Source organism: Dipodomys spectabilis, unplaced genomic scaffold, assembly GCF_019054845.1.
Source record: "Dipodomys spectabilis isolate Male_0828 unplaced genomic scaffold, ASM1905484v1 ptg000017l, whole genome shotgun sequence".
Taxonomy (NCBI): domain Eukaryota; kingdom Metazoa; phylum Chordata; class Mammalia; order Rodentia; family Heteromyidae; genus Dipodomys; species Dipodomys spectabilis.
In genome coordinates, this window is record NW_024870694.1 from 20929719 (window position 1) to 20952437 (window position 22719).

Consider the following 22719-nt stretch of genomic DNA (forward strand, 5'->3'; position numbering starts at 1 on the left):
GAAGAAAAAAAAAAGGCCAATGACTCACTTTAGAAAAGGACAGTAAAGGCTGGAGACACTTTCATTTCCCTTTTTGGAGCAAGTTCAAAATATGGAGTCAGCAGAAACACCAGCCCTGTTTGACTGAACTTGAGTCTAAATCCTGCTTTGAGTCGCAGGGCCCAGGAGCTCCAGTTTGTCTGAAGGAGAATCCCAATTCTCTCTGTGGAACACAGACATTGATGCCAGCCAGCGATTGTGCCATCCTGCAACCTTCCCAAGAGTCCTCCGCTCCCCACGGGTGAGCGGGGAAACTCCTGAGCCAGAACTCTTTCCTGTCACCTCCTACTCTCAGTCCCTTCTCCACCGGAGATCATTTAACTTCTTTGTCACACAGATGCTGGAGGCATGGCTCAAATGGTAGAGTGCTAGCTGTGAGAAAAAAAAAAAGCTGAACAAGAGTGTGAGGCCCTGGGTACAAATCTCAGTACCAGCACAATATAAGTAAATAAAATAATTGTGTGTGTGCTTTTTTTTTTTATAAGAGCCCACCTTGAGCCCAGAGACCAAAAAAAAAAGTTTTAATAAATACAAAATTTTCCAATAATGACTCTGCTCAGCTCAGGGGCAGCAGGAATGGTATCAGGGAACCCTTGGCGCTGAGTGAGGATAAATTAAAAATCACAATAAGCCAGTGATACTATGTACAAAATGAAGGGATTTGGGCTTCCAGGGCAGAGGCCAGAGGGTAGCAGGGCAGAGTTGGAGCGGATCTGGCCTTGCTGTGGCTGGACCACCCCTTCCCCTTGTGAAGTTCTGCTTCCCAGAGGTAGTGGGGAAGGGAAAAGAGGCAGAATAGAGGAGCCAAAGGCACAGAGTTTTCCCACTGGAGGATGCAGGGTCCTCAAAGCCACCTCTTCCCCCAGCTCAGGCCCTTCCTCTTGGTCGTGAGGCCTTCTGGCTGCTCCCTAGGAGCCTTCCGCTTCTTTCTCTAGCTGTGGAATCATCCTGGTCTCAAGTCCTGCTGGAGACAGAAGGGAGTGATAGTTGTAGGAGTAGAGACAGAGTGTCATGGAGGGAGATACAAGCCAAGCCTCTCCACTCTAGCTCCAGAAAGGCCCGACTTTTCCAAACAAGGTGAGTTCCACCAGCTACGTAACCTCCATCTGGATTCTTAAATGTTCTGAGCTTCAGGCATCTCATTTGTAAAGAATTGAAATTAAGTGAAAACCCTGCCAGAGTGGACTAGAAAAGCACGATGAGGCAGACTGCATGATTCCTAGAGGGAAGGGGCTCCCTCCCTCCAGGCATCCCACAGCCAGCCCACGGCTGCTGCCCCTGGCCTCCCTCACTTACGCCGCCGTGGTGTGCAGTGGGAACAGCATTGACCCTCCTTCCCTGAGCCACAGGACAGTGGTAGTGAACAGTCATTGCGCTCACAGTGGGGCACCCCTGCCTGGTGCAGAATAGAGCAGATGGTAAGAGTTCCCAGAGACACCTGGGCAAGGTGGCCCTTAGCCTCTTCAGAGAAGTTTCACCCACCTGTCTGGAAAGGTCTTTCCCTGGAAAGGTCTCACCACCCTGATGACAGGCCCCCTTACTTATCTCAGACAGTCCCTCACTTACTTACCCCACATCTACAGGTGATACAGCTCATCTCCCCAAAGGGGGGCACTGATGGATGCCAGCTCTGGCTCTCTGGGAACCACTGTCCAGCAAAACGGCAGCCCCGGGGCCCATCAGCCTGCATGGGGTCCCCCAGCTGGGGGTGGGCCACTGACCCTACTGCTGGGAAGGAAGTGACAGGAGTCAGCCTTAGAGAGTCCATTGGCTTTGATTTCTCTTTGAATCCCCAGAATCTAGCAGTTCCTAATACTTAGTGAATGGATGATGATGGATAGATAGGGATGGATGGGTAGATGGATGAATGGATGATGAGTGGATAAGCAGAAACCTTGATGGATGGATAAATGGAAGCATCTGGCAGGATGGATGATGGATGATCGATAGATGGAATAATGTGTGGATGGATTGTAAATGGGTGTATGAATAGATGATAGATGGATGTGTGGGCAGTTAGATGGACAGACAGATGATGGACAGATGAGTGGATAAATGAATGGATGTACAGAAGCATGTGTGGGTGATGTGGGAATGGATGGATGGATGAGTAGATGCATGGATGGAAATATGTGTATGGACAGATGGGTAAATAGATAAATGAGCGAATGGATATGTGATGGATGGATGGATGGATGAGTAGATGCATGGGTGGGAGGATGTGTAGACAGATGAGTAGGAATATAAATAAATGGGTGAATGGTGAATGAAGGGATGGGTGAGTAGATAGATGGATAGAAGGATGCGTGGAAAGATGTGTGGTGGGACAGGAACTACACCTATTTCACCCCACTATACATATGCATTCTTTCCACTGTATTTAGAGTGCTGGCTCCAGGCTATGCCCAGTGCAATACTCAGTAAATGCTGAATTGTTGAGAAGACCCTCTCTCATCCTCATCTTGTATGCCTTCACCTGCCCCAACTCCAAGGGTGAGTACCTCTTACCTGGACACTGCTTGCAGCAGTCAGTGGGGTTGGCACGGACAGGATGGGCACAGGCCAGCCGGGGGCATTGCACCTTCTCACAGTGCACCTCTCCAGTGCCCCCCTGTGGGGAGTCAAGTGAGGTGTCAGAAAGGAGGAGGACATGGTAAGCCTCCTACTCCTCCTTCAACTTCCCTCAGCCTCAGGTGAAATATATTTGTGACTTTTAACTCTGAGGCCTGGGCTTCGCTTACATAACTGAAGTCAGCCCTCATTATGCCCTGCAAGGTAGACAGATGCACCCTGTTTGCTCACAGGAGGAAAGGGGGGCTCAGAGAGGTTCAGAAAGTGTTCAGGGTCACATGGAGCCAGTCAGATGGCAGAGCAACAATTTACCACCACATCAAGTCCTCTCCCCACTCCTATAGGAAAGTGGGCTCCCAAATCCTGAGGGACTTTCTCTGTTCTCTCCCTGTGTCTCTCTCTTCTCTCTCTCCTCTCTCTCTCTCTCTTTTGGTTCCAACCTTGAGCCCTTCTCAGCTAGAATGGGCTTTGCTCTCCAGGCAGCCCCCTCCCCGTCTCTGCAGACCCCGCTGGGTGATGGCACCAGAGAAAATTGGCCAGCCATACCTTGCAGGTGCAGACAGCACACTTAATTAGGCCAAAGGGGGGTACCACGGGGTGCCACCGGGTACCTGCAGCCCGCCAGCTCCGGTCACCATCAAAATAGCAGCCTGGTGGGGGACAGCGCCCAGTTGCCATTAGTACCCAGCTCCTCTGCCAGGCCCACAACTAAGGCTTGAACCTCAGGCCAGCCCCACCCTGGCCTAAGCCCAGGGCCCACTCATGGGCCAGCAACACTAATGAGGCCTGCCAAGGGTAATGCAGACCCCGGGCAGCTCAGCCTCCCCACCACACTCTGGTCCCCCGCCTGGCTTCCTCCTGGAGGCACTCTTCCAACTCACCCTCTCCAGGGTCCCGGCTCCTTGGCAGCCCTGGCAGGTCTCTGCCATCTTGTTTCTCTGTGGAGCCAAAGAAATAGCGAGGTGGATGCCGACCCTGTGCCCCTCGAGCCCCGCCCCCGTGCCCCTTGCCCCGCCCTCCCACGGGAACTCACGAGGACACGTGGGGCAGCACTGGTTCTGCGCCTGCACCGGGTGCGGGCAGCTGGGCGGGGGGCACACCACTGGGTCACATATCACCGTTCGTCTCTGTAGAGTGGGGTGAGAGCTTTGACAGGGTGCCAGCCCGGCGCCCCAGACCCAGGACCCACGGGCACCGGCCCTTCCCAGGTCTCCTACCTGACAGGTGCAGAGTGAGCAGAGCGGGTCATAGTTGGGGGCCCAGCGAGCCCCATGGGGGCGCTGCTGCCCCTCGAAGAAGCACATATTGGGGTCTCGGGGCCGCCCAAGGCCTCCAGGTTTGGGTGGTGCTGGAGCCTCAGGAGCTGGGCCGGCGGGCAATGCTGGTAGCACGACTGCCACTGCATCCGGAGCCCCGGGCACCCGCGCCCGCGCCCCCTCGGCCCCGACCGCCGCCAGACGCAGGCCACCCACCTCGCATTGGTTGGCGATGTGCACCTGGGAGGAGAGGCTGAGGCTTCGGTCTCCACCAGCCCGCAGAAGCCGCCGCCACCCTCCTGAGTGCCCCAGCCCAGGTCATCAGCCACCTCGCTCATCCCAGCCTCCGGGCCTGGGTGGTGAGCTGCCAGCCTCCTTAAGCACCTGGATGGCCTCTTCCTCGCCACCCGCCAGAGTTGGAGATTCTGCGGATGAGGGCGCCATCCCCACTGCCCACGGCCCACCTACCTGCCCTCTGAGCTCCCCGCGGGGGCTACCCTTGGTAGTGATCAGCAAGGAAGCGGTGCCCTGAGCCAGGTGCCGCAGCAGCTCCGGCTCCAGATCCTTCACCACACCCTGGGCCTGAGGAGAAGCAAGACAAAGGATGAAAACAAGGCACTTCAGCGTGAAGCCTATTGCCCCCAATTTGCAGATAAAGAAACTGAGACCCAAATAAGGTCTGTAGGATAGCAGAGTCCCTTTGGCAGCTCTTTGGTGTGGAGCTTAGAAGCCAGATCTCTCTGCCTCTAAGTCCATGAGAGTCTGCGCTGCTTCAGGGGTCTACCCCACCTACCTCTCTAGGGACTCATTATCTTATATAGTATCCACTGAGGATGCAAAGCTGAGAATGCATAATAAAAGCCTGACTCAGGTTCATACCCACGCCTATCTGAACCCCAAGCCCATGCTGGCTCTGTGATACCACCACGCTGCCCGCCTTCTGCTTCCCCAACCACAGCCCCACACAACCCTTCCAATGTAAAAGCAGAGTGCTGGTGGCTCAGGTGATGGTCATCAGGTCATCAGAGTTCAAAGCCTGACCAGACAGAAAAATCTGTGAGACCCTTATCTTCAACTAACCAGCAAAAAGCCGAAAGCACATGTGTGGCTCAGGTGGGAGAATCCAAGCTTTGAGTGAAAAAAAAAGCCAAGCAAGTGCATAAGGCCCTGAGTTCAAGCCCCCAAGCAACTCTTCCCCCCCAAAAAAGGAGAGATTTTCCAAGTGCCGCCTACCATCACATCCTTACCTCTGAGCCATAGAATCCTTTCAACAGCCGCCGGGGTGATGGCATCCCAGGAGGCCCAAGGAGGTGAGCAGTGACAGTGCCCTGTTCTGAGCCTCCAAGGCCAGCCAGCAGCACTTCGTAGTGTAAGTGGCAGTGTGTATCCAGGGACAGCCAGGCGTGCCCCGCTGCCTGGCTCTGCACACGAGGCAGCACAAGGGCTCCAGCCAGGGGCACAGGCAATGCTAGGTCCATAGAAAAGGAAAGATGAGACAATGGTCTTGAGCAGCCCTAAAACTCAACAGCTTCCCATCCCCACCCCCGTCATCCCCAACAGAGACTGAGACAGAGGCCCAGGGTGGAGACAGAGGGAGGCTTTCGGCCTTGAACCATGCAACCAGGTTGAGTTAGCTATCAGGACCACTCTATCTACCCCATCTTCCCCAACCAGTAGGAAGAAGACAGCAGGACTGCCCTCTGGTACCATCCCTCCCATGCTTGAGTCACAGGTCAGAGGACACTGAAGGGCAGGCAGACTGTGGGGCACTCACTATCATGGCGGGCACTGTGCCCACTATAGGGTAGGGCAGACACATGTCCCCGCAGCTCTCCTTCTGGGAAGTCCTTGGTGCCCACATTCAGGAACAGCTCATTCTGCAGCAACATATGCACCCCGCGGGCACCTATTCCTGAGCAGACACCCACAGTCTGGGGGACAGCAAAGGATTTCACACAAGCCCAGATGTTAAGGCTTTTCCAGGGTTCACATCTCACCCCCCCCCACACACACACACCATCACGACCACACACACCCTTCTCCACAACACTAACACTGGGCTTGGCAGGACCTCTTCTGCTACTTCCTTGACACATGACAACCTTAGAGAGATACTTATCCTCTCTGAGCCTTCAATTCCCTATCTACAAAATGTATACTATGAAGAAAAAAAAAGATGTACCTAAAGCAACCAATGCAATACCTGATGCATACAAAGGCCCAGGCGGTAGCAGTCATCTGACATTACTTTTTTTTTTTTTTTTTTTGTCGGTTATAGAACTTGAACTTGGGGTCTGGGCACTGTCCCTGAGCCTCTTTGTGCTCAAGTCTGGTGCTCTACCACTTGAGACACAGTGCCACTTCTGGTTTTGAATGGTTAATTGGAGATAAGAGTCTCACAGGGACTTTTCTGCCTGGGCTAGCTTCAAACCATGATCCTCAGATCTCAGCCTCCTGGGTAGCAAGGATTATAGATAGGTGTGAGCCATTGGTGCTGGGCACTCTGATATTTCTTATATGGCCTATTGCACTATTTTTCTTAATACCTTCCACTGTCCCTAGCCTGAGGTTCACTAAGAGTGTCGTATGAATAAAGGAATCAATGAACGAGCCTGTGAATGATACTTTATTTCCCTGTTCAACCCCCCTCACTTCCCACAATGCACACATTGGCAGTTCTGGCACATGGATCCCAGAGTTCTCACCGTGTGTCCTCCAGTCTGGAGTCCAGCCAGGTGGCACAGGACCGTGCGCTGGTCCCTTCGCTGAGGCTTGGTCTCCAGTGTCATAGCTACCACCTCACTGCTCGTACCTACAACTTGTATCTGGACAGCAAGTTAGACAAGGGCAAATTGGAGTGGCAGCCAAGGTGTGAGGCTTGAATCACTGTACAGCAAGGCCCTGAGCTGCAGCCTTTCCCACCTCCCACAGGCTTGACTCTTACCTGGTAAATCAGGGAGCCATTTCCTAGCAGTGTGAGGCTGGCAGAACCAGCTGCACCCGTCTGGACTGGAATCAGGGCATCAGCCCCACAAAGGACACTTTGCAGGACTGCAGGGGGCAAGACACGTGGTGACAGGATCACCCAGCACCCTTAGCCCCCAGGATCTCTCTTCCTCCCTCCCATTCCCACTTTGGCCTCTTCCCTGGCACAAGCCTGTGCCTCAGTTGTATGTACCCAAGGTGCCAGGCCAGGCCCCTTCCTGCCTCACCATCACAGCTCTGCCTGGCAGCCATGTGTCCACTAATGCGCAGCTCTGGCCCACCTGCCCTTTCCAGGGCAATCTGCAACTCCCCCAGTGCCAGCCAGTCCATCTCCTGGACTGTCAAGTGGGGCAGCACCTCAGCAAATCCTGGCTCCTGATGACAGAACAGAGTGTGGTGGGCAACAGCAAGAGGCCAGAGCAGGTGGTAGCAAGAACCAGACCCTCCCTCACCTGGGCTGAGACATTGGCCTGGAGCTCTCGAAGTAGCTGCCCGTGGTGGAGAATCTGGAGCCTCACAGGAACTTGGGCTGGTGCTGGAATGGCCACATACGTGGGCATTTGAGAAACAGGCACCCTCCCTGCCCTCTCACAGGCTTCCCCCCACTACTTACCCCCATTCCTGGGTTCCAGCAGCCCCCGGAAGAGTAGTAAAAAATGCAGAGAGTCCTCTGTGTCACTAAGGGTGAGCAAGGCAATACCCCCTATACCCTGCTGCTGTGAGCCTTCCAGAGTCAGAATGGCACTGAATGTCTCTGGGAAAAGGAGAACCATGAGAAAATCCATCAGAAAATCCTCTCCTGGGCCAACCCCACTCCCAGGAAAGAGAAAGCTCAGATCTTCATGCCTGGGGAAAGGGAGCTGCTGGCCCCCTTTACCTGCAGCCAGGGCCCGGTGCCGGATGAGAGGACCCCAGACCTCCCCTGAAGGGTGTGTGGGTGTCACTAATGCCACATGCAGCTGTTCTGCCCTAAGAAAGCGCAGAGATAATCGAGGCACCGCCCGCCATACCCCACAGACCTGGAGCAGAGAAAAAAGAAAGTCCACAATCAGATAGCACGAAGGACAGTCCAGCTAAGAGATCCAGAACTGATGAGAAGGGAATATGGAAGAGAAACAAACTCCAAGCCAAATGTTTGGGTTCAAATCCTAGCTTTACCACCTATTAGCTGTGTGACCTTGAACAAATCAGATTCTGCTCCTGAGTCTCAGTTTCCTCATCTGTAAAATGGGCATCATAATGACAGAGCCATCCTCTCACTGCTCTGATTTGAAGACCAAAACAGGCAACACAGAGCATGCTCTCTGTACAGTACCCTTACTTAATAAGCACTCATAAATGGCATCATCTCACCAGGCCATCTTGGGCAGGGGCTGCAGGGTGTTCAAACAGGACACTACCGGTGGAGTCTGAGAATCGGACCCTACTGGGGCGGTCCAGTCTGTGAATGAGAAAGTCTGGTGAAATTGGATCCAGAACCCTGACTGGAAGCAACAAGCTCCCTCTTCCCGTTTCTCTTCCCGAGCCTCCGGCTGGCTGCTCCTCCCTCCTTCCCTTTCCTCACCGCTGGTAGGAGATGGAGAACCGTAGGCTGGAGCGACGCAGCGAAACGCGGGCACGTGCCACAGCCTGCGACCTCGGCCCTGTCAGCAGCGCCACGAAGTCTGCAAGGAGAGGAAGATGACCTGAACTCCATCAACGCGCTGCTGACGGCCCGCCCCGACGAAGATCCGACCCGCGTCCCCGCCTACCCGTGTGGCCGTCAGCGCGGGCCCGATCCTCAGCCCCTGGCTCCCCGCGGTTGCTATAACTGCGGTGCTCCGGGTCCCTCGGATACTCGAAGGACAGGCCTGGCGTCTGCTGCTCCGGATTGCTGCTCTCTGTGCCCGGGGGGGGGTGGGGGGGGGTAAGAGGCACTGGCTTCAGCTGACCACGTGGAGGGCCAGCCTCCTCCCCAAACAAGTGGCCCAGGACCTGTTGGTGCTGCCCTGCCACCCTGCCCTCCCCTCGCCTCGCCGTGCCTCGCCTCGGAGCGGGCCTTACCCGGGGGGCAGGTCTGGCAGCAGTGTCCCGGCAGCTGGAGTGGCTGCCCACAGGCCAGGGCTGGGCACTCTGGTTTGATGTTCTTGCAGCTGACCCTGCCAGGGCCCCTCCCACGGCGACCCCACTGAGGCTGATCGCAGAGCACAAGGGAAAATCAAGTGCGTGCAAGATGGCAAACGGGTCAGACTGCGGGGTCGGGGGGGTTAAGGAGGCAGCGTCTAAGGACCAGGGTAAGATCTTCAGCTGGCATCAGACAGCTCTGGCACTTAAAAGCTGCAAGGCTCTAGACACGTTTCCTAACTTCTCTGTTCCTTGGGATCCCTGTCTGGAAACGCGGGTTACTTGCTCTGTCTCTTAGCAAGGTTGCAGCGGGAGTTAAGTGAGAGACGACGAAAGGCAGTTGGCCCCACGGTGGGCGATCAATAATTGTCAGCACCTGACACTTGAAAAGGGGCTATCCCCCCTACCTCCACCGCAAAAATATCCCAAGTATCTTTCTCCCCGGCAGATCCCAGGACCCCGGCGCTGCCCTGTCCTCAACAGCCCGGCCCGCGACCGTGGGCTCCACTCACCGCCTCGCAGGCGCACAGCACGCAGCGCATCACCCCGAAGGGCTCCCCCAAGTCGGGGTGCCACGTCTCGTCCAAGGCATAGACCTTCCCGCCGAAGGAGCAGCCTGCAGGGATGGGCTTGGCTGGCGGCCGCTGTCCCGCTCGTGCGGCATGCCAGCCCTGGGCGCTGCCCCCGGGCCCCGGGGCCCCCGGCCCCGCGCACCCCTCCAGCCCGCGCGCGGCGCCCAGCCACCTGCGCCCGGGGCCCCCTCTGGCGGGCGCAGACTTGCCGAGAGCCGGACTCCCCGCCCGCACGTCCCCTCGCCAGGCGCCCACCTACCTGCCGCTCCCCGAACCGGCAGCGGCTCCTTTTCGGAACGGATGGGCAGCGCGGGGAGCTCGGGGCCGGCGCCGCGGGCCGACCGGGAGCCGAGCAGCAGCAGCAGCCCGAGGACCAGCAGCGGGGCCGGCGGGGCCGGGAGGCTCGGCATGACGCGAGCGGGACAGCTGGGGAGGCGGGCGGGGAGGGGGAGGCGCGGAGGAGGGAGGCGGGCCGGGCCGGGGGCGGTCCAGCGGGAGGGGGCCGGAGCCGGGGCCCGGGCTGTGCGGCCAGGGGCTCGTCGGGCGGCCGCGGAGTCGGCGCCGGGCCGGGCCGGGCGGGGCAAGAGGAGCGACCGGGAGGGGCGCGCGGGCGGGCGGGCGGGCGCTGACCCGGGCCGTACGCGGCACTCGTGCCTCGGGCGCCGGCGCCGGCTCGTTTTATGCCCCTCGCCCGACGCCCCGGCCGGGGGCCTCCTCCTCAGCAAACGGGGCGGCGGCGGCGGCGGCTCCGTGAGGGGCCGGGCTGAGCCCGGGGGGTCCGGCCCAGCCGCGGCGGCCCGGATCGCGAATGGGGGGAGGGGAGGGAGGGGCTGGGACCGGGCAGGGGAGGAGGGAGGGGCTGGAGGGACAGGGGGAGGGGAGGAGAGGCGGGCCTGGAGGCCCCCCCCCCCCCGCCACACACACCCCTCCCGCACTGCCCGTGGCCACCGGGCAGCTGGACCAAGAGGTGCGCGTCTGGGACCAGGGAGAGGCAGAGCCGGGCCCTAGGCCTGGACCAGTCACTGGGCGAAAACCGCTGGAAGGATGAGGATGGCTTTAGGATGACTAGACTCTGGGCCCGCAGCACCCCTCTCTCTTCCTTGTGTGTTTCTACCTGCACTCTCAGGTCTCTCTCATGCTGGAGTTCTCCAGGTCAAGGACCTAGCCAGAAACAGGCCGTGTACCCCCTTCTGTGGTGTGACGACGGTTTCCTCTCCACTGTAACCTGTGCTCAAGCCTATCCAACCGTTACTCTCGCGTTCCCACCCTCTTCCCTCATCCAAGGGACCCATTTCCTCTCCAGCCCATCCTCAACCTCCTTTGTCTTGGCCTTCTGGTCGTGCCTCCCTGTCCCCTCCCACCCCTACCTCCCCCCCCCCCCCCATCCTCCCAGCTATCCCAGCACCCTCCTTTCCTAATCTTGGGAGGCATCTCTTCTGACTGAACTGGAGAATTCCGGGATCTAGGCCATACTCCTTAACAGGGCCCATCCTTGCAAGAAGGCACAGGAGAGTGCCTAAGGAAGAACAAGGGGAGGGGGAGGGGACAAGGTCAGTCCAGGAGGCCCAAGGACAGACTGTGGGGAGACTGGGACCAAGGGGAAAGCAAAGGAGCTAGGGCCAGGGCCAGAAGAAGAGGGGGGCCGGCAGGGAGGTATTTGCGGGGGAGGCTCAGCAGCTGTCTTTCCTAAGACAGGGACACATGGGCCTGGTTATTGCTCTTGTCATGGAGAGTGGTAAGAATGAAAGAGGGCAAAAGACAGGGCAAGCAAAGGAAGGTACTGGCACAGAGGTTAAGTAGGCTTAGCTGTCCAAGCCCCTGGACCCTAGCACAAAAGCTTGTGTTAAATCAGCACACAGCCAGCATCTTCCAGTCCCCTCAAACTATCTGTACCTTTTCCCCATAACAGGATCCCTAACAAGATCTTTTTCTAACATAGACAATACCAGATTTCCACTTGAAAGAGGGAAATGGCAGGAAAAGGATTCCCCGGAGTACCAGAAAATAGAGTCTTGTGGGGTTTCTACAACAGGTGTGGTGTCCAGGGAAAAGAAATTTGGATAGCCAGGAACTGAAAAATCACACCTGTCTAATATAGGACCTCTGTATCTCTTCTCCAGCAAACATGCCTTGACGGATTTTCCCTCTGATTCTCTCCCATCTGTCCTCCAGCTAGGTCCCAGGTTCCCATCTCCTAGAAAGAGAGATCCCTATGTAAATCCTCCCGGTGGTATGTGTGGGTGGAGGATCAGGGCTCTGTTAATGGACCATGGTCCAGGCAGGGGCTCTAGGTCCAGCACCCGTAGGAAAAATCGTCACTTCCGGGGGCCTTTGCTAGTGTCTAGTGGCTCTCTGCTTTCTGATTGGGCAAAAGTGGCCTGGGCAGGCGTTTTGATCCCACTGCAGTGGAGGGGCTGTGCCCCAACGCATGTCTTCCTACTCATCTGCCCCCCAGAGTGCTGTCTGCTGTGCACCTGGGTGCTGGAGCCCTTCTCCACCGGGTGAGCAAGTGGCAAGCAGGGTCGGGGGTTAAGTGAGGGTATGGTATGAAGGACAGGAGAGAAGGGTTAGACTCTCCGCGGGGGGAGGGGAAGAAAACTGGAACCTACAGGCACTGACCTTTGTCGAGAAAAGTGGAGCCTTCCCAGAATGGGAGGAGCAGGACAGAGCAGGGGTAGGGGGTTGGGTGCTGGTTTCTGAGCTACTGATCACAGACTTGGTGGAATACAACACAGTCCTGGCTGGCCCTAGGAAAGGGGACGTGGGCCCAGGGAGAAAATAAGAAAGGAGGTGTGTAGCGAGTTTGATCATCCGGTACCAAGATGGACATAGCCCTAATTTCTAGTCTCACCTGGTCATTCCTTGCTAGTTTAAGGTTCTGAATCCTGGGACTTGGGAAGCTGGGTTAGGCAAGCTAGGACACAAGGAGCGGGTGGTGGGAGGAGGGCTCATGTATGTTGACAGACCTACAGGAAATCCCAATATTGAATCAGGTGCAGGCTCTTTGCACAACTTGTGAAAGGAGGAGGAAGCCATGTGGGGGGTCCTGGGAAGGGACCGGAAGGGGTCTGCAGAGGAGGTGGGGAAGCAGGTGCAGCTATGAGATAGTTATGTTGGTGGGTGTCTGAAGTGAAGTAAACTTTGGAAAGTGGGCATCACCTTGCACAGCAGGTGCCCAATCCTGGGCCATTTACCTCAGGAAGGAAGTCCTAGGACAGTTAGGCCATCTTTTTTACTTGGATTACAGGGCATCTCAGAATTTGGAGTACAAAGAAAAACTCTAGGGGGCTTTATATGTAGAGTAAAAAGGGAAGGAATGAGAAGCTGATGTCTTTCACACTAAATGTTAATCCCTGCCCCTCTGCTGGTCCCATTTATATCTTAGCCCAAGTTGTCTCCTCCACTCCACTCCCCAACACTGAAGCTACACCTCAATACTTTATGCATGCCCTGCATGTTCCATCTCCATTTTCCACTCTCATCTTCAGGCTTGAACCATACATTACTTCCCTTCCCTATACCTACCCCAGATTTTCTCCCACCTAACAACCAAAATTTGGGGCCAATTAAGATGTGTATGCATGCTTGTCTTGTTCAGCTCCTCTCAGCAGGGTGGAGAGAGTATGAGAGTCACTAAAGAGCTCTAACAAATAGGAGACACCATATGCCATAGGCCCAGGGAAACATGGGAGCAGTCAGAGCTTCAGTAGCTCTGGGTTGGTCAGCAGCTCAAGGCCTGTTAGCATCTGTTCTCCTTCTGCCAGGCGTCTTTTTATCTTAAGAACATGATGAAATGTTCACTATTCATGTCACTTTCAGGATAAACTCCAGATCCTCTTCCTTGGCCCACCTGTGCCCCACCCCACTCTGCCCAGAAGCCTAAGGGCCAAGCCGCCTCCATGGCCCCAGGAAGGATTCAGGGGAGAGGCCCCACACAGGGAGCCACTCCAGTCAGACATCCCGGCCAGAATGGGGCTGACTGGTAATAAAACACTTGAGGGACTAGGGCCAGGAATATGGAGGGGAGGGGGGGCGGGGAGGCTTGCTGGGGTAGGGGGAGGAATAACCCAATCCCAATCTCCCAGGAATACAGGGTCCGTCTGAACAGCAATCCCTCCTCCCATTTCAGTGGGATTTTCTGGATCATTACCTGATCATTTCTTCTTCTTTGTCCACCCCTGTCATCCTCACCTGTTCTCACCTAAGAATTGCTCCTCATGGTCATGCTTCTCCTTACTGCAAGACTAACTCTATCCAGCCCAGCTCCTCCTGCCTGTGATCTCCGACTGCTAAATAAACTGCTTCGTGACTCCTATGTCCTTCACAGCAAACTGGTGAGATTTCCCAAGCACTGCCCCTCGCAATCCACCTAACTGGTAAGGGACCCTCCTATCACTTCCTCTCATTCCCCAAACAATGACTAGTCTTCAGTATGGTCTCCTGATGTCCTCTCCCTAGCAAGAATTATGATTTGCACTAGTGAGTCTTTTATAAGCTCTAGTCTGAATATAGTGCTCACAGATTATCCCAGTCACAATCACCTGCCCAAATTGACCCAGATATTTCATGGCTGGGAGTTTAAGTTACTCAAGTTCAGTCTGTACTTGAAATGTTAGAAGCTACCTTATTCCCTTCTATTTCAGCTCCTTTCTTCCCTTACCCATCTTTCTCAACAGAGCCAGTGCCCAGACGTCAATCCCTTGTCCACACCTGTCCTATTGCCTGCTGTAGACTTTAGCCTGGGAGAATGGAAAACCCAGATGGTAAGAAAGCCATCCTATCTGGGCACTGGTGGCTCATGCCTATTATCCTAGCTACTCAGGAGGCTGAGATTTGAGAATCAGTTACAGGCCATCCCCAGGTAGACAAATCCATGAGACTCTTATGTCCAATTAATCAGCAAAAAGCCAAAAGTGGAGGCATAACTCAAGTGGTAGGGCAAAAAGGCCCACCAAGGAAGTGGCACTATAGCTCAAGTGGTAGAGCTCAGGGACAGTGCCCAAGCCCTGAGTTCAAGCCCCATGACCTAAAAAACAACAACAAAAACAAAAAGGCCCAGCAAATGTGTGAGGCTCTAGTGTGTGCACGCACTCACGCATGCACACACACACACACACACACACACACACACACAAATGTACATAAAATACCTCAGTAGAGAAAGCACTTGACTAACATTTTTTTTCTTTTTTTTGGTCGGTCGTGGGACTTGAACTCTGGGCCTGGGTGCTGTCCCTGCACTCTTCAGCTCAAGGTGAGCACTCTACCTCTTGAGCCACAGCACCACTTCCGGTTTTCTAGTGATTTATTGGAGATAAGAGTCTCACGGACTTTCCTGCCCTAGCTGGCTTTGAACCGCAATCTGAAGATCTCAGCCTCCTGAGTAGGTAGGATTACAGGCGTGAGTCACTGGCGCTGGGCTATTGCCTAACATTTTCAAAAGGATATGTTTGATCTACAGCACTACAAAAATAATTTTTTTTTAAAAAAAGGAGCTGGGCACCGGTGACTCACACCTGTAAGCCTAGCTACTCAGGAGGTTGAGATCTAAGGATCACAGTTCAAAGCCAGCCTGGGCAGGAATGTCTGTGAGACTCTTATCTCTAATAAACCACTAGAAAACCGGAAGTGGCGCTGTGGCTCAAGCGGTAGAGCGCTTGCCTTGAGCTGAAGAGCTAAGGGACAGAGCCCAGGCCCAGAGTTCAAGCCCCACGACCGACAAAAAAAAAAAAAAGAAGAGGAAGAGAGAAGAGAGGAGAAAAAAAGGGAAGAGGAAGAGAGAAGAGGGGAGAGAAGGAAAAAGAGGACAGATAGACAGACAGACAAAGATTTATGCTTCCCCAAAATCCTTCAAAATTGTATAACTCCCTAAAAATCTTACTTTTACTTTGGCTTTGCTAATCCAATCTATGATGATATTTTATTGACAAGATGATAGCTTTCAGGGTCACTATTTCAAATAAACGCTAGGCTAAAACCATGAAAAGCTGAATAGAAACTTTTGACATTTCATGCCAACTTCTAATCTGCTATCTATAGATGACCCAAATCTAGGAAGTATCACTAGAATGACAAAAGCCAGAATCAAGATTCAGATCACTACTGGTCATTGTGTCACATGCCTGTAGTCCCAGAACTATGGAAGCTAAAGCAGGGGATGACAAATTCAAGGCCAGCCTAAGCTGCATTGCAAGTTCAAGGCCAATCTGAGCTATAGCCCCCCTACCACCAAAAAAGTATATATAGCAAGGGCTGGGGATATAACTCCATGGTAAAATAGTTGCCAGACATAAGCAAGTCCATGGCTTCCATCCCAGCACCATATGACAAAAACAAAAGCTAAGGTGAAATTTAAGAGAGCTGTATATATAATTCTACACGTGTAATTCCTATTCCAGCTTTTAAATCATGGCATATTAATTCCCTCATTTAAACATCTAGCTCTAGTACTTCCTACCAAAAAAGATTTGAGTATTAAATAGACCCCAAAGTAGCTACTTTTATTCATTCTCTTCCCTCACCTCTTTCTCTTTCTCTCCCTGCATTTTTGTGGTGTAAGGACAGAACTCAGGGTGTTACACATGCCAGGCAAATTCTCTACCCATGAGATACACACCCAGTCCAAAAGAAACTAGTTTTAAATCTAGTAACTGCTTTGACTGCTTTGGATGTTTAGCATCCACATTACAGAAACATCCCTATAGAACTCTATAAAATTATTGACCTGAATACTAGACATCTCATTCCTCTGAGACATATGTTAATTTATTAAGAGGAATCATATTCAACTAACATGTGTTCAGAAGCAAGCAGCAAGAAGCTAGAAAATGTTATACAAGCAATGGTTGAGAAAACAAAACCACAAAATTGTCTGATTGGCTTAGAGAAAAGAGGTAGACAAGAACTTGGGACCCAGAAGAAACTACTAGAAGGAAGCATTCTCCTACCTCTAAGATCCCTGGAATCCATTTCTTTCCTCAAGTTCTGCTAGGGACACTGGCCCAGGGGAGAAAGGCAGTTCCTATGAATTGCTTTTATTTCTAGCCCTTCCATTCATTTTTATGATCACTTCACTTTTATGATCATTCCCTTCACTTTTATTATCATTATAGTAGTTTTGTCTTTACATTTAACTTTTAAAATGCCACAGTACTAAGACTCTGTAGCACTAGAACCTAGAACTACAAACTAATAGGGCAGGACTTTCTGACTCAAAGTCAGTGTGAGACCAGGCTGGGTTGGCTCTACACTGGAGTTATTGAAGCAGAGGCCGATGACCAATTGTCGGAAGACTGTGAAAGAATTCCTGTGCTGGGTGGGACCGTGGTCCTGTCCAATTCTCAGCTCCTATGATTCATCCTGTTGGCTACTCCTGAGGGCACCCCACCCACTATTAGCACACCCTTTGAAGCAGATTCTCTCTTCATCCATCTCTTCCAGGAGCAGAGCAAGGCACAGGACATTCTGGGAGCTGTGACCCTTCTGCTGGAGGGAGTGATGGCTGCACGTGGACAACTTGGTCCCACTTGCCTCTCGTCTCTTCTGGGACAGCTTTCTGGACAGGTCCGTCTCCTCCTTGGGGCTCTGCAAGGCCTCCTTGGGACCCAGGTAAGTCCTTAGTGAAGGATCTAGAGAAACTGAACTTCTTTGACTCAGTCTCTAAAGTCTCTTCTTGAGGGAAGAAAGAAGATCCTGGGATATCTTTGGGGTACATGAGCTGGCCTAAGTCATAATGCCTGGGTGCTGAAACCATTTTTTTGTAGTCAAGGAAGGGCTGATGTGTGGGCCTGCTCTCTGGCCTCAGGCCCATCCTCTGCCTACAGCTTCCTCCACAGGGCAGGACCACAGCTCACAAGGATCCCAATGCCATCTTCCTGAGCTTCCAGCAACTGCTCCGAGGAAAGGTGCGTTTCCTGCTGCTTGTAGGAGGGCCCTCTCTCTGCATCAGGCGGTCCCTACCTGCCACAACTGTCCTGAACAGTACCTCTCTACCCCCCACACTGCACAAGCTCTCAAACAGGACTTTTGGATTGCTGGAGACAAATATCAGTGTCTCTGCCAGAACTACTGGCTCCGGACTTCTAAACAAGCTGCAAGGATTCAGAGCCAAGATTCCTGGTCTGCTGAACCAAACCTCCAGGTCCCCAGACCAAATCCTGAACAAGACACATGGACCTCTGAATGGATCTCATGGACTCTTTCCTGGAGCCTCACCCAGGACTGGAGAGGTGCCAGATGGTCTACCTGGAGCTTTGGATACAGGCTCCCTGTCCCCCACCCTCCAGACTGAATATTCTACTTTCCCAACACATCCTCCTACTGGACAGTATATACTCTTCTCTCCTCCGCCCACCCCAGCTTCACCCCAGCTCCACCCCATGTTTCCTGACTCTTCTGCTATCGTACCCAACTCTCCCAGCTCTCTCCCAGTATCAGCCCACCCTCACTCCCAGAATCTGTCCCAGGAAGGATGAAGTCGTCCAGTCCTGCCAGCATCAGCAGTGTCTCTCATGTTCTTTTTCTGAGAGACAATTGCTGCTACACCAGACATCCTGCTTTCACTTGAAACCTAAAGCCTTGTAGAGAAACACAAGAAAGAAAAAAGGAATATTTTTCACTGTACATCATAAAACTTCAGAAGCTATTTTAAAAAAAAACTATCTCCAATATTTGGTCTATTTTCTGCACAAATATGCAGTGATCTCACTAATTTTCTATATGTTCTTATTCATATGATTGTTCAGCAAAGTCCTGGCCTGGCCTTTGAATAGAGGAAGGGTCGTTTGCTTCACTTCACGTTTAAGTCCTTCCACTGTTTCCACCCTGTTTACTATCGTTCTGTGAGAGTCTGTTTGGTCCTCTATTCTGAAGATATCCTTATTCTTGATAAATGAGTAACAAGGGTCTCTTTAAAAGGCTGTTCCTAGAGCTCCTTGTATTGGTGCATGCCCAGTAATCTTCAGACTCAGGAGGCTGACAGGAGGCTGACAGGAGTCTGAGGCCAGTCTAGGCTACATAGCAAAATCCTAGAAAGAAGAGAGGCTCCACATAATAGGCAAATGAAACTGTGAAAGAATGAGAATGCCCAAAGCAAGCTAGAAAGCCAGAAAAAGATGTTCTTCATAGGGGCAATAGACACCCCCCTCTCCCCATCCAAGAAAGCTAACAGGAAGCCTCACACCCCAGGTAAGGCTGTGTAATACAGTTCAGTGAAGACCTAGATGTGACAGCTGAGCAAACAGCTAACACATCAGCAACTCAGCAGGAAACTTCACCAGGCCTGGGCTCCTGCCTCCCTCCTGTGGAGGTCAGGGGGAAGTGCAGGAAGTGGCATGAATCGGGCTCCTTGAGCCCACACAGCAGGAGGACAAGCCAAAGAGCAAGTTGAAGGCTCATTTCCCATCCCCACAAGTGCATCTGAAAAACAGCCCTGTGTAACTACCATTAGCTCTGCTATGAGAGCCCTAAAATGAAGCCAGCTTCTAAGACTTTGCAAATATTGTCAAAGTGCTAACTCCATAGGTTGCTGCATGAATATTAGTGGAAACTTTTTCCTCTCTTCCAATACAAAGCGGAAAGGCTATCATATAGGTAGAGAGGATCCCAGAGTTCATACACTACCACAAATAGCCCAAGGTCCTCAAAGGCAACAGGGTGAAAGCTAGGAGTTTTATATTAACTTTTATTTTTAATGCTGACACAATTCTATAAGATAGGTACTATCCATCTGTATTTTGCAAATGAAGCAACTAAAGCTCAGAGAAGCCAGGTGAATTCCTAGTGGTCCCATAGCCTGTGCAGGAAAAGAAACACCTTAGTGAGACTCACTCTGAAACCCATAATCTCCCCAGTGTGATGCATCGTCTAGCATATTGTTCACTGATTCTACTTACTGTGAAAGACCTCTTAAGCCCTGAGGGCTTAAATACGTAAACTACTAAAAAGCTTTGAGTAGAAAAACCAAACATGTTGGTAGGAGGTGACCAATTTGGACATCTCCATGTGTTGCTCTCTCCTTATTATAGAGGAAGAAATCAACAAATGCACAAAGCTCAAGAACTTCATATGTCCAAATCTCAGATAGGAAAGAATTAGATCATCCACACTAAATTTCTGGATGAAGCTAAGGGAGGGAATAACAAGTGGAATTTATAATTTATTCAAATAATAAGTAGGTTAAAGCCAAGCCCTGGTGGCCCATGCCAGTAATCCTACTCAGGAGGCTGAGATCTGAGGATGACAATTTGAAGTCAGCTGAGGCAGAAGTCTGTGAACTGTTACCTCCAGTTAACCATCAAAAAGACTAGAAGTGGAGCAGTGATTTAAGTGATAGAGCACCAGCTTAACCAAAGAACTAAAGAACAGTGCCTAGGCCCTGAGTTAAAACCCCAGGTTTGGCACCAAAAAAAAAAAAAATTTAATGATCAAATACCTGTGGGCACATGAAGAACCAGTATCCATGACAAAACATACCAAAGAGCCAAAGAATAATAGGTTCTCAACAAAGTCACACAAGTGGTAAGGATGGTAAAATTGCAAAGGTAGCCAGAAAGTTCCAGAATACTGGCATCTGAACCTACTACAGGTTCAGAGCAAATCCAAGTAACTCATGATCTTCTCCCAAATGAACTAATCTTCCCTTCTTAAAACTCTAATCCAGGGATGTAGCTCAAGTGGTAGGGCCTGAGTTCAAACCTCATCTCACACACACACACCTAACACACACACACCTAACACACACACACCTAACACACACACACACACACACACACACACACACCTAAATTAAGGTTGAATATGGAGAAGTAGAATTCCAAGTATGAAGCCAGCCTAGGCTGTACAGTGAGACCTTAAGTGTTTTGGGGGGGGGGGGGGGGGTTGTTTTGTTTTGTCCATTGTGGGCTTGAACTCGGGGCCTGGGCACTGTCCCTGACCTCTTTTTGCATAAGGCTAACACTCTACCACTTTGAGCCACAGCACCACTTTCACAGCCTCTCCCGCCTGGGCTGGCTTGGAACTTTAGCCTCCTGAGTAGCTAGGATTACAGGCCACCAGAGCCTGGTTGAGACAAGAAGGAAGAAAGAAAACGATGAAAGAAGGCAGAAGAAAGAATTCAACCCACTCTCAAATTATTTTGCTTGATTCTATCCCACTTCCCTTTGACACACAAAAAAAGCACAAAACCTTAAGTGAGGCATAGTAGTCTTTATAATTCTAGCATCCCTGAGACTGAGGTAGGATCTTGAGTTCAAGACCAGTGTAAGCTACATAACAAGTTCCAGGCCAAACTGGGTAAACCAACAAGCCTATCAAAAAAGCAAAAACAAGTTCAGTGTGATGGTCCATGCCTATAATCTCAGCACTTGGGAAGTTAAGGAAGGACTATAATATTGAGGACAGCCAGGACTATATTGTGGGACTCAAAAAACAAACCTCCCTAGGGCCAGAAGTATGGCTTAATGGTAGAGCACCTGCCTTAGGAAGACCCTAACCCCAGTATAGGCAAAAACAGAACATTTTTACAACCACAACACTCATGCCTATTCAGCTAGTTAGGTATTTTGTTTTGTTTTGCCATCTGGTCTACTATGACAGCCTAGACACTGTTAGCTCTCCTACTCTAAACTCACCTTTGTCTAATCCCTCAAGAAATCTGACCCTATTAAAAAAAAGTACTAAGAAAAAAAGTGCTATGATTCCATAAAATTACATCCCAATTCTCAATACAACCCCTCAAGGTGAAGAAACACGTTTTCCTCCTCCCTGCTGAGGGCCATTTTCAACACATTTCTCTAAATACTATTTCTACACCTCATGTAAAGACCTGAAAATTATGGGGAAGGAAACACTCCAGGCATGCCAGCAGGGGGACCAGCATCTGTGACAAAATCAGGACATTAAAACAAACAGTTTAAAACACAGAAAGATACAGCACTGTCTTCCCTGGGGAAAACAGAGTCCCATACACTTTCCCAGAGACCTCCAAGGGCAAGAGGAAGACCTAGCTCACATGCTGAAGACTGGGTAATCATCACTATTTCCTTAGCCTTTTTCTTCCCCCACGAGTGACTTGAGTCAGGCTACTGTGTTGTTCTCACTGGCACTGGATCACCAACCTCATTGGTATTGGTGCCTTGTCCACATCACTGGTCTGTGCAGCAGCTTCCTGTTTAGTGTCACTGGTGAAAGCTACCACTTACCCTCCCTCTCAAGTTACCACCAGAATAGAGAGCAGCCATTTCCCCTACCTGCTTCCATAACCACCAACTCCCCTCTTCTGTCATAGTCCTACCCAAGGGCTATGTCTAAAAGCCTTCACCCCAAGCTTCCACAGAAGTGAGCATTTCCAGGCTATGCAAACGACTCATTCAAGTCAACGTGAACTGACTTTCTAAGAGACTGCGGGAGTTGGAAGAACACGAGCAGGGCTCCTTGCCAATTCAAAATTCTATGCCAAATGGGTGGTATCTTCCGGGCCTGGGGTTCTACCCTCAAGAGCCAAAGCACAACACTTTCTCCCAGAGAGAAGACCACATTGAGGAATAAATACTGGAACAGCCAAGAAACTGAGCCAACTCAAGCCAGATAGCAAAAGACTGGGGAAGATCCTATATTGATAGGGGTTGGCTTTGGGCCAGAAACACAGCACAGATAAATTGGGGGTGGGGGGGGGGGAAAGAATCACAACAAAGAAACCAGTTGAATTTGTTTTAAGAAGGGGGGAATAAGCCGGGCGCTGGTGGCTCACGCCTGTAATCCTAGCTACTCAGGAGGCTGAGATCTGAGGATCGCGGTTCAAAGCCAGCCCGGGCAGGAGAGACCGTGAGACTCCTATCTCCAATAAACCACCAAAAAACCGGAAGTGGCGCTGTAGCTCAAGTGGTAGCGCACTCGCCTTGAGCTGAAGAGCTGAGGTACAACGCCCAGGCCCAGAGTTCAAGCCCCACGACCGACAAAAAAAAAAAGAAGGGGGGAATAAGGATAAGGGAAAGTGATTTTTTAAAAAAGTATATTGTATGTGTGTATGTATGTATGAAAATGACCCCTCCCCCAGGTAAAAACTAATGTCTAACAAAAAATCTTCCCCCCAAAAATTAGATTTTAAAAACAATGAAATTTCCTTAAAGGGAGAAGGAAAACTGGGCATAGTGATGCAGGACTATAACCCCAGCACTAGGAGGCAGAGGATCTTC

At 51.8% G+C, this 22719-nt stretch overlaps 2 protein-coding genes across 4 annotated transcripts; one reads left to right on the plus strand and one right to left on the minus strand.

Annotated features, from left to right (window-relative positions):
* Positions 1–554: 554 nt before the first annotated feature.
* On the minus strand, positions 555–9936 carry Chrd (chordin). Of its 2 annotated transcripts, none has more exons than XM_042668753.1 (23): positions 9786–9936; positions 9467–9570; positions 8895–9024; positions 8603–8731; positions 8416–8515; positions 8205–8292; positions 7729–7870; positions 7465–7605; positions 7304–7386; positions 7079–7226; positions 6811–6917; positions 6572–6691; positions 5641–5797; positions 5114–5334; positions 4335–4448; positions 3828–4106; positions 3644–3737; positions 3492–3548; positions 3157–3260; positions 2548–2650; positions 1610–1764; positions 1336–1435; positions 555–1000 (listed from the first exon to the last, which is right to left on the minus strand). In XM_042668753.1, the coding sequence occupies exons 1-23, from the start codon at positions 9934–9936 to the stop codon at positions 948–950; spliced, it is 2880 nt and encodes a 959-aa protein (XP_042524687.1). In that variant the 3' UTR covers positions 555–947. The 2 variants fall into 2 exon arrangements, with proteins under 2 accessions (XP_042524687.1, XP_042524680.1); XM_042668746.1 differs by having other exon boundaries at positions 555–1003.
* Positions 9937–11915: 1979 nt separating this feature from the next.
* Thpo (thrombopoietin) lies at positions 11916–18161 on the plus strand. 2 transcript variants are annotated; one of them, XM_042669174.1, is made up of 6 exons: positions 11916–12027; positions 13346–13508; positions 13733–13860; positions 14203–14289; positions 16967–17134; positions 17350–18161. In XM_042669174.1, exons 2-6 carry the CDS (start codon positions 13496–13498, stop codon positions 17998–18000), a joined length of 1047 nt encoding a protein of 348 aa, XP_042525108.1. In that variant the 5' UTR covers positions 11916–12027; positions 13346–13495; the 3' UTR covers positions 18001–18161. The 2 variants fall into 2 exon arrangements, with proteins under 2 accessions (XP_042525108.1, XP_042525114.1); XM_042669180.1 differs by having other exon boundaries at positions 17362–18161.
* The last annotated feature ends 4558 nt before the right edge of the window (positions 18162–22719 follow it).

What these genes read in the sequence shown, in the direction of transcription:
- Chrd (XM_042668746.1), bottom strand. Translation starts at nt 9,936, where the DNA reads ATGCCGAGCCTCCCGGCCCCGCCGGCCCCGCTGCTGGTCCTCGGGCTG. An exon ending in CTGCCAGACCTGCCCCCCGG is followed by an intron (nt 8,732 to 8,894) that starts GTAAGGCCCGCT and finishes CCCCGGGCACAG; the next exon opens with AGAGCAGCAATCCGGAGCAG. An exon ending in GCGGGGAGCTCAGAGGGCAG is followed by an intron (nt 4,107 to 4,334) that starts GTAGGTGGGCCG and finishes CTCTCCTCCCAG; the next exon opens with GTGCACATCGCCAACCAATG.
- Thpo (XM_042669174.1), top strand. An exon ending in ATGTCCTTCACAGCAAACTG is followed by an intron (nt 13,861 to 14,202) that starts GTGAGATTTCCC and finishes CTTTCTCAACAG; the next exon opens with AGCCAGTGCCCAGACGTCAA. An exon ending in AAGGCCTCCTTGGGACCCAG is followed by an intron (nt 17,135 to 17,349) that starts GTAAGTCCTTAG and finishes CTCTGCCTACAG; the next exon opens with CTTCCTCCACAGGGCAGGAC.